At 40.7% G+C, this 11,482-nt stretch overlaps 1 protein-coding gene across 1 annotated transcript in view; it reads right to left on the minus strand.

The window, feature by feature from the left end:
- Nucleotides 1-5,267: 5,267 nt before the first annotated feature.
- LOC118341880 (interleukin-1 receptor accessory protein) overlaps nt 5,268-11,482 on the minus strand; it is a gene marked incomplete in the record, with an annotated part of 9,444 nt that continues 3,229 nt past the window's right edge. The window contains 6 exon segments of the mRNA XM_035680284.1: nt 5,268-7,075; nt 7,521-7,664; nt 8,377-8,520; nt 8,989-9,137; nt 9,253-9,382; nt 10,408-10,479. Of these exon segments, the coding sequence (XP_035536177.1) occupies nt 6,633-7,075; nt 7,521-7,664; nt 8,377-8,520; nt 8,989-9,137; nt 9,253-9,382; nt 10,408-10,479 (1,082 nt within the window).

Below are 11,482 nucleotides of genomic sequence, written 5' to 3' on the forward strand. Positions count from 1 at the left end.
TAATCAACTCTGCCATTTATTCCTATTGATCCACCACACACACACACACTCTCTCTCACACACACACACAGATGATGGATGAATAATCACACTTTGCGTTTTTGTGTTTTCGTCCTGTTCCTTTTTACGTTTGTTAAAATATGTATAATAATAATAATAATAATAATAATAATAATGTCCTGTTACTAAACTTCATTGTAACAGAAATAATATCAAACTCCATTAAATGTCTTTTAGCTTTAGATGTGTTTGTACTGCTGATCCCACTGTGGATAATAAAGAGGAGAGGTGTTTTAGAGTGCGGCGGTCAGTGAGAGGAGCATTAGATTCAGGACTGAAACTAAGAATCAAACTTGAGCTGCTGTTCATCAGCTGATCAGTCCATTAATCAATTAACTGATAATCAACTGAAGTCATTTTTCATGTAAAATCATTTCATGGTTCCAGATTTGCTTCTTTTCCTTTGAATGATTTTAATAATTTCGAGGTTTGAATAATTTTTATTCAGTTTAACATTATTGTTAGTAAGATACTATCTGGTTGTAAATCTCACCCCACTGCCTTCTGGGTGGAGGTACCGGACATTGAGGTGCAAGAAAGCTCGCTATGGGGAAAGCCTGATCCCTGCAGCTATTGCTGCTTTAAACAAAGGGGCGCTGAGTGTGTAATGTATTACTGTCATATATTATTTATTTGTTTCTTTCTTTCTTGTTTTTTTTGTTCTGTAGATTTGTTCATTGTGTCTGGCGTGTTTCTTTGTTGAGTGTATGGTGTTGCCTGCAGGTGCAGTGATGTGAAGAATAAATTGAATTGATTGATTGATTGATTGATTGATATGTTCGTTGGCTAACGTTAGCTTATAAATGCTAACTGCTAACTTTTCCCAAAACAACGACCGACAGTGAACACAACACAGTCCAAAGTCGAAGCTAACATTACTATTGTATAACACTGCAGCAGTATTTTAGTGCTTTTTCTCTTTGAATGTTATTAAGTTATTTGCTGCATATTAAACGAGCAATAAAACCTTTAAATATTAAATATGAAAGATCAGAAAATGAGAATAAACATTGTGTGATTAGTTATCAATAATAATAATAATCAATCCAGGTTTCTGCTAATGAATAAATAAAGTTGTGTGAAGTCTTTAAAGCAGTAAACAGGAAGCTGAGACGTCCTCAAACAAAAACTGGTCTCAGATCAGCAGTCAAACACTGACACCTGCTGATCCACTCAGGTACTGCTTCACTTTCTGGTACCTGAAACCACCTGGTTGGATCAGGATTTCAGAATAAAACTCTGACACTGAACCTGCTGCATCTGATGGTTGTCTTATAATCAGTTCTACACCAGCTTTCTGTCTTTATTTTTCTGATCCTCAGTCAGCGAACCAGGAGGTGAAATGTGGCACTGACACGGTATCACATGGTTTGGTGTGAAACTAGTCTGTAATATAAATAATAATAAATAATAATATTCACTATCATGCAGAAAATTAATGAATAAATTAATTAAATTATACATTTAAGCTTTAGACTCTGTTGTTAGTACTGCTGATCCCACTGTGAATCAATAGTTAAACGCCCTCACAGCCAAGAAAAGGAAGCAATAAAAAAATAAGAATAAAAGCTGAGTCGTTCCAACTTCCCTTTTTTTAAACTTACTTCATTACCCAGAATCCTCTCTCATGGTTTTATCACATCTTTCTCTTGATGTTGATGGAAAATGTAGTTTTGGCTTCAGAAGTTTTTCAGCTAAAATAAAAAAAAACATTAATTAGTAATCAGAATTTATAAATTAATACAAACATAAGGTCAGGACACTACGGATGGATGAAGTGAGCATTTAAACAAGTTTTCTGAAATGTTATGTTAAAATATGCAAATGAGGCGTTAGGGTTAGGGTTTCGCTTCAGTCTGGCTTCACATTGAATCCAGGAAGGTCTCCTCTCTAAAGGTTTCCAATCAGCACATTAGAGCCCTAAATTAAAACTCGACTGTAAGCTTGCGAGCCAGGAAACGAGCCCGAGAGAGATCTGATCTCTATCGACCTCTGTTCGACCTTTGTTCTATTTTGTATATGAAAAATACAATACATAGTTCATACATTTCCAGAAGAGAAATCTGAACATTGTTGTTTTATTTTGTTGACACATTAGAAGGAATCTCTTTATCTCCATACATCAGATGTTTTTAGTAATAAAATGTGCTATAACTCCGCCCTCTGTACAAACCTTCAGACTATAGAATGAATAATACAACTGGAAGCTTTGGTCTGTAGGAGCTGCTGAAGAGGAGATTTATAAGTTTCACTCTAGGTAAAAACAGATATCAGCAACGTCCCCAGTGGATCAATCACATTAAGACAATTATTTCCTCAAACTGTTTGTTTAAATATGCAAATGAGCCCCCGTAGTTTTTCCCACTCGATGCCACTGAATCAGTTATTAATAATACAGCATTTAATCACATTTCACTTGTTGAGCTGCGATGAATAAACATTTCTTCCATTTTGTATCGAATTATCTGTGATTAAAGCTCAATTTTAGTGACTTTTCAGGACGATTTTGATGATTTTAAACACGAGGAGAAAGAAAGAAGAAACAAAAACAGGAAAGTGAAAGAAAAGAGAGAAAAATGGACATTTTCTTTTTGAAATACAAAACTTTATTTATCAAAAACAGGCCGGAAGCATCAGAGCGTTTCACACTGTCCACTGTGTTCGATTGATTATTGATTACTAATTTTAGTTTAGTTGTTTTTTACTCACAGTTTAATGTTGTTGTTGTTCTGCATTAACATTAAATCCATGAAAGGAGGAGCAGGAAACAGCTCAATCAACTGATCAACCTCAGCTGTGTGGACTGGAAGGAAGTATGGAAGCTTATTTCAGAATAATGGGAAACTTTCAAAATAATGGCTTTGAGATACTAAGTTAGTATTTTTCTAATGAAGGTTTTTCATCATGACAGAATCCTTTTTTTTTTGTCACACTGGCAGAAATGGGACAAACTATGGAAGCCCTTAATGGTCATGGACTGAAACATCTTTTTAATGCTATTATCTTATTTATCTTTATTTATTATTAATTCTCTTGCGATTCATTTTTATTGAGAAAATTTTGTTTGTTTTCTTGAGATTACGACATTAAACGGCACCGCTTTGGGCTGGGTATGTTTTATTTCCATTAACAATATTAAACAACAAAAAACAAAAACTATTTGATTATTGTTTTCAAATACAAAATTAAAATTGTAATTGTGTTTTTGAGTGAAATAAAAAAAATTGGACCATTACAAAAAAATAAAATAACTAGAAACTGGAAATAAAAATGAAAATAAAACAATTTTTTAAAAATTTAGACAGTTTAACTGTTTTAAAACAAATCAAACAACCACTCGTTTGTTGTTTTACTGGCTGTTTCTGAAAACTAAATCAACCGAGCAAAAGATACACCGACCCAACAGAACCTGATATTCAGACAATAAGATTTTAATCATATTGATTCGTGATCAATAACAAATATTCAGAGATATAAAATAAGGCATTTTCACAGTTTTATGAATATTGAATTACATATTTTCATTAAAGGAAGTCACTTTATCTTCATGCTCTCTTTACTGGAATCAGCTGATTTTATTTCTGAGGACAGAGGAGTGAAATGCTGCGTTCAGGTTCTGTAGGAGAGACGGCTTTCACATCTTCAGACAGCCGTCAGTTTTATAATATAATAATATAACACCAACATCATTTATACTTGTATACTTATTACATGTCTACTTTTTCATCTCCGTGAACTAAAAGTTTCAGTTAGTATAAAAACCCTCAGACAACATCTGTTTAGTTAAAGTCTGGGAAGCAGCAGCATTAGCAGTAACCAGTGAGGCTGATATTAATCAGATCAAATTAGAAACAGTAACAACACTCGTGTGTGTGAAGGTATAAAAAGGGGTTTAATATAAAGTATAATTCAGTTTCCTGTTCTTTCCCAGTGTAACCTGAATGCAGCATTCCTCTGGTCTGCATCAGAGGCTCAGTTGGGTTTAAGGGGCGGAGTTAGTGTAAGGGCGGGGTCCTATTGCTACATTATGATTGGTTGGTTTATATGTACCACAAGCCCCTCCCCTTTTCCTGCTGACATCACTGTCACCTCAGAGGTCTCTGAACCAATCATCTGCTGCTGCTCCACCCCGTTGTCGTCGTCGTCTGGCTGGTGGGCGGGGTCAGAGTCCGGGTCGTGTATGGGGGCGGGGTTAGGAGTTGATGGAGGGTTGTGGGTGGAGTCTGGAATGGGGGCGGGCTCTGTTTCAGGGACAGTCCTGTCATTTGACACCTGCTGCATCTCTACTGTTAGCTCCGCCCCCCTGCCCTCCACCTGACCAATGACGCCAGCGCACCCCGAGCAGCTCCTGCTGTGGCCCTGCGCCCTCCTCACCCGTCTGTCTCTGCTTTGATTGGCCCTCCTGTTTCCGCGGCTCTGATTGGCTCTCTGGTTCTGGATCCGCTGCACTCTCTGCAGCGCCATGGCGGCCAGGTCCGAGTGCGACGACGTGCTGTCAATCATCCTCCGGCCCATCGCGAGGGGGCGCACGGGCAGCGCCAACCGCAACCGCAGCCAGAACCGGGAGCGACGCGGCTCGGATCGACTCCCTCGCCATGTCACGGTGGCGGCGGCGGCCTGGCGGAGCTGAGCGACCTCCACGCAGGGCAGTTTACTGACGGAGCGGTAGACGACGGACATGACAGAGGCCTGGCGGGCGTGTTGGAGGTACAGACCCAGACGACACTCCAGGAGGCTGAAGCTCTTTTCTGCCAGGAAGTCAGGGCTGAGGACGAAGAGAAGGCGCCGGCTGCGCTGCATCGAGTGCAAGATGGCGTCTGATAGGTCTGACAGGACAAACAGGAAGAGACTTTTCCAACAACAATAACAACAACAACAACAACAGCTCAGGATCCACACTGCGAGCCAGACCAGGGACCGAATCTCAACCTGGTGGGAGATTAAACCCATTCAACAATGTTCAGATTCGGGCCACGTTCGCCTGCAGTGTGAATGCAGCCAGTTGTAGTGGGTGTTGTTCCTCCATCTGCCACCAGGGGGCAGCACACTCACATCACAATGCTCTCACAGTAATTAACTAACTAATGATCATTATTGTGCTGCAACCTCTAACTGTGTGAATTATATTATAACTGCTTGCAGTAACTACATGCTGGTGTGTATTTGTGCCAATGAATGAATGAATGAATGAATGAATGATGGCGACGTGAAGATGAAAAAAAAAACATTTATTCCCAAGAAACATAAAATGCAGACAAATACAAAGAGACAAAGTGCAGAATGCGTTCTCCCTTTACAACCAGTGTTAATAACCTCATACGACAGATTTACTGTTGATAAACTGAAAGTTTAAAAGAGGAAACATAAAAATACAGAAAGTGCAGAATAATTACAACATTTTAAAGTTATCAGTGAGTTTCACTCTGTAAATATCGGACTAATACTGGATAGGTTGCAGTATTTTATATATATTTATATATAAAGGCTGTCTATGAGAGTGTAAATCTCCCTCTACGCAGATGACACCCAACTTTATTACAGATGTTCACCGTCTCCTGAAATCTCACTGAGGCTGTGAAACAAACACACAAAGTAAAGTTTTACTCTTTGATTCCTTTCTCAGTACCGACCTCTCCTCGCTGTCTGGCTCTCAAACAAACAGAGCTTCTCGGTGTCTTTGCACAGACGCTGTTGAGTATCATCGATTGATTAGCCATTCAGCTCCAACTGTAACGATTCTACCGCCACCAACAGGATAAAACACTACTGTTATCAAACACTAAAGAACCAGTTCCTTTCAGTCGCAGCGGCTTTTTTATGAATACTGCAAATACGGACACTGATAATAAATGCTAACATGCTAATATCAGGATTAGCACTGTAACGTGAACACAAGGCGCGTCCCCCCCCCCAGCGAGTTGACCACTTTCTTTCATGGTGAAGAAATACTGACAACATCAGGATGTGCAAACTTTACAGGACAGGTTAGGACTCTAAATATGCTACAGCATGCTTATGTTAGCCTTAGTCTGCTAAATGTTTACTTCCACTTTACTGAACCTCTTTAATGTGTCTCGCTGTATTTGGCTGCTGTGGTTTGTTCTTGAAGGTAACACTGACAAACACTGCAGTAATACAATGTATGATAGTGTGAACGGTGATTATTGATAATGAGAGGACAAATAATACTGAAGGCAGAAATGTTATTAATTTGAGAAGAGCGGATTTACTATGAGCTAAGTTAGCATAGCCCCAATCAACCAAACTCCATTTAGAAAACAGGCACTTTAAAAGTTGTTCACTTGTCGTCTTGCAAGTAGTAATATTTGGACAAATTGCTTTGTGTTTAAATTATAAAATATTGAAAATTAGTAAGGCACTGAGAGAAGTACTGTTTTGTAGTATTGAGTCAGGCACTGTACTGGTCCTGGTACTGACCCAGTCCTAGATAGGAACTAGTTTTTAGAGACTGTAACGAGGGAGTAGAGTCAGAGACCGAGATCTCTCCACCGCTCTCAGTTCGTCTAAAGTTCTGCAGACACTGAACCGGTCCTGACTGACGGGTGTCTGTGCTACCCGGCAGAGTTGAAGACCTTGTGCGGGTGTTTGACGGTGTCGCTGATGAGCCCGGTTTGGGAGTTGGTGCTGTTCTGACTGTGCAGCCTCATCAGGGCTACGTCCTTACTGCCCTCCTCCCCGCCGCCAACCCTCCTCACAGGTAACTCCACCCGCAGCCTCTTCCAGAAGCGGGATGTCAGCTCCTTGGACTTGTCCCCCTGCCACCGGACCAGCGCCAGGGCGACCCGCGCCCTCCTCAGCTCCCTCACCCAGCCCTGCCTCTGCACAGGCTTGTACTGGATCAGGATCACCCGCAGGTGCCCGCCCAGCGCCATGCCGTCGATGCCGGCCTTCAGCTCCAGCAGGGCCTGGGAGCCGTGAGAGGCGTAGCCCGGGCTAACGACCACCAGGAGGCGCCGGCTACGAGCCACAAAACTGAGAGTCTCATCTGTGATGGCTGCAGGGAGAGAGCGGGTTAATGAAGAGTTAATGAAGAGTTAATGACGAGTTAATGAAGAGTATGACGATGTTAATAATGAGAAGTTATGAAGAGTAATGACGCGTTAATGAAGAGTTAATGACGAGTTAATGACGAGTTAATAATAAAGAGTTAATGAAGTGAAGATAGATGAGTGTGTTTCTGGGAGTAGTAATAGTAGTAATAGTAGTAATACTTAGCTTAAAATATTTAGCAGCAGCAGTGTTAGCATATTGCGGAGGTCAACACTGAGAGCTTTAGAGTAGTATACTGGCAGTAGCAGGTAGAGGTAGTAATATTACTATTCAGTGTTCCTAGCAGTGACATAAGTGCATTTGTTCATGTACGACTATATTTTACTACAGAATATGTACAGCCAGCACTGACGCAGCACTGACGCAGCACTGACGCAGCGAGTACTCACTCCCTCCCGGCAGACTGTCTCTGTCGAAGATACAGACAGAGTATCCGAGCTCGTTCTCCAGAACGCTGCGCAGCGTCGACAGCACAAACTGCTCCTCCTCGCTGTTCCTCGCGTACGAGATGTACACATCGTACTCCTTATCATCTGAACACACACACAGTTGGACCAATCAATCACCAATCAATCACCAGATAGCTAATATACAGTGATCATTAGCGTGCTGGTTACATCTGTACAGATGTTGATTCTTAACTTTATGGTGCGTGCAAACAGGAAGGAAATATTCATTTTTGTATTCCACAAAAAGATGCTAAATAACATAGCATGACACCTGTTAGCTTAGCATCAGTCTGTAAGCTATAATAAATAAAAAAAGTTTTTTTAAATAATAAAAGTGTAAAAATTACACTTATTTCTGAGAAAGATCCTGTTATTGTTTTAATGCCGCTGAACCGACTCTCCAATCTCTGAGTTTCCCTGAAGGCAGCACAGATTTACCACCAGTGTAACGTTAACTTTTACAACCACTGTGTACATTTTTCTCTGGTGCAGCCGAGCCTAAAAGCTTCGAGACGTTCACTGTCGTGTTTTTGGGGTCGAGTGAATAAATCTGGCAGCGCGAGTGTAATCAGTTACACGTTCCACTGACTCCAGGTTTAATAATCTAAATGCTCCGGCTGCAGCCAGACGGAGACGATCGTCATTAAACCGAAGAAATTTAGTATCAGGACGTAAAACCTGAAGACAGCACACACTTCGTTTTTCTCAATTACAGAAAAAGGTGCTAAATAACGGCGACCTTAATCAGACGGATGGCAGCAGGACGGGGCCGCGAACGCCGAGGAGAAACCGTTACCTGTGTGACGCTCGTCGGTGCCGAACCAGGATCTGTAGAGCAGCAGCAGCTCCAACCAGAAGACGTGATAGACCACGAACAGAAGCAGCATCAGGACCAGAGTCACACCGAGACCACAACCCAGCTCCACCGACGGCAGCGACACTGCAAACACACCTCTGTTAGCTTAGCATCAGTCTGTTAGCATGATATCATAACCTCAGACCTGTTAGCTTAGCATCAGTCTGTTAGCATGATGTCATAACCTCGGACCTGTTAGCTTAGCATCAGATCCCTGTTAGCATGATACTCACAACCTCAGACCTGTTAGCTTAAGCATCAGTTCTGTTACCCATATCACGCAACCTCAGACCCGTTGAGCGTAGCATCAGTCTGTTAGCATGATCATCAGTAACCTCAGGCGCTGTTAGCTTAGCATCAGTCTGTTAGCATGATATCACAACCTCAGACCTGTTAGCTTAGCATCAGTCTGTTTAGCATGGGATAATCATACCTCAGGCCTGTTAGCTTTGTCTTATATTGCTAATATCGTATAATGCTAATGTGGTATAATGCTAATATCGTATAATGCTAAAGTCGTCTGACCGACAGGAAGCAGCGACTCTTCCTCACCTTCCTCCACCAGTTGAACTCTTCGGGTCTCGAACCCTCTCTTGTTCTTCACAGAGCAGTTGAACTCTCTCTTCAGGTCTTCAGACTGGAAGTCCTGGATCACCAGCACGCTCTCCTCCATTCGGTCCCCGAAGTCGTCATTCACCTTTCTGCATTTCAAAATAAAACACTCACTGAACCTAAAGATTGATGAGCACTGACTGTAGATGAGCTTTAGGATGGTCGGAGGTTTATACACAGATAATAAGTCGTTGTTTTCTCCACCTGGTGGTTTTGGAGAATCGATGATAGTCGTGAACTTTGTCCAACGTCTTCCCGTCAACCGTCCACCACATCTTCCACTCCGAGTCGAGGTACGGGAACAGAGCTTTACACAGCAGCTGCACCTCCGTGTCTGAGAGCAGAATATCTACATTTCATTCACATATTAAATATCTTTAGGTCATCACCACAGCCTCACAGCTCTCACTCTCTGCAGTCACTGACCTCTGCAGGTCTCTGATGTGGTTTCAGATTAGCTGAGAGGAGCTAACAGGAGCAGTAATATCCACTGGATGCTCGTGTGTCGGGTTTATGGGTTTAGCTCCTGCGGCTGATTCTGTTCGGGTCATTAAGTTTTGGGATGTTGAACGTGGTCCGAACTGCCTGAGCGGCTTTATGTCCTCAGGAGGAGACAGCGAGCATCAGACTGTACCTGAACATCTTCACACACTGCAGTCGATCAATACCGATCAATCACAGGTTAACGATCAATCACAGGTTAACGATCAATCGCAGGATACCGATCAATCACAGGTTATTGATCAATCACAGGATACCGATCAATCACTGGTTACAGATCAATCACTGGTTACTGATCAATCACTGGTTACTGATCAATCACAGGTTAACGATCAATCGCAGGATACCGATCAATCACTGGTTACAGATCAATCACAGGTTATTGATCAATCACAGGCTGCTTTATGTGATTTGATTGGCAGAAAACAGTAAATATTTTATATGTGTTATATTTATATTAGCATATATTGATACATTATTGAGCTCACTATCTGATTAGTTTGTGTTTATTATGTAACTAGCGAGCTAACTAGCGAGCTAACCAGCGAGCTAACCAGCGAGCTAACAATTGATGTAGATTAGCCGCTAGTTAGCTTGTGGTTTTTCACTGTATATATATATTTAAATATAAATACAACATATATTCTTTGTGTCTGTCCTGTATCAATAACATTAATAACTCAGTGATCGATTCTGATCAATAACATTAATAACCACAGTGATCGGTTCTGATCAATAACCACAGGGATCGGTTCTGATCAATAACCACAGTGATCAGTCCAGTGATCACTGTGGTTATTGATCCCGCTGCATCATGGGACATTATAATGCTGATCAATCACATTAATTATTGATTACCCTGTTTGACAGTGAATACTTTGTCTCTGGTCGGAACGAGGATGGTCGGTTCTTTGTGCATCGAGGGCGGATCTGAGGAACACAGCACTCATTAATGTAGCATTAGTATTAGCATTATTTGCAGTAGCATTATTAGCAGCATTAGTATTAGCAGCATTAGCATTAGCATTATTAGCAGCATTAGCATTACTAGCAGCATTAGCATTATTAGCAGTAGCATTATTAGCAGTATTAGTATTAGCATTATTAGCAGTATTAGTATTAGCAGCATTAGTATTAGCATTATTAGCAGCATTAGCATTATTAGCAGTAGCAGTGTTAGCAGCGTTAGCAGCAGCATTAGCAGTATTAGCATTATTAGCAGTAGCATTATTAGCATTATTAGCAGCGTTAGCAGCAGTATTAGCATTATTAGCAGCATTAGCATTATTAGCATTATTAGCAGCGTTAGCAGGCAGCAGTAGCATTATTAGCAGTGCATTAATTAAGCAGTATTAGCATTATTAGCAGCATTATACTATTAGCATTATTAAGCAGCGTTAGCAGCAGTATATACGATATTAGCAGTACGCATTATTAGCATTATTAGCAGTAGCATTATTAGAAGATAGCATTTTAGCATTATATAGCAGGTGCATTATTAGCATTATGTAGCCAGTAACATTATTAGCAGTATTAGCAGTATAGCAGTAGCATTATTAGGACAGTACTTAGCAGTATTAGCAGTAGTCATTATTAGCAGCAGTAATTAGCATTATTAGCAGTTCAGTATTAGCATGTATACAGTAGCATTATTAGCAGTATTCAGCAGTATTAGCAGTATTAAGCAGTAGCATTATTAGCAGCAGTATTAGCATTATTAAGCAGTATTAGCAGCAGTATTAGCTTATTAGCAGTAGCATTATTAGCAATTATTTAAGACAGTAGCAATTTATTAGCATATTACATAAAGCAATTATTTAGCCAGTATTAGCCAGTAGCATTATTAAGCAAGTATCTAGCAGTAAGCATTATTAGCAGTATTAAGCAGTAGCATTATTAGCAGTATATAGCATACATTATTAGAGTATTACAG

The sequence above is a fragment of the Morone saxatilis genome, unplaced genomic scaffold (assembly GCF_004916995.1).
Source record: "Morone saxatilis isolate NCDOM2014 unplaced genomic scaffold, NCSU_SB_2.0 Contig8, whole genome shotgun sequence".
NCBI lineage: Eukaryota > Metazoa > Chordata > Actinopteri > Moronidae > Morone > Morone saxatilis.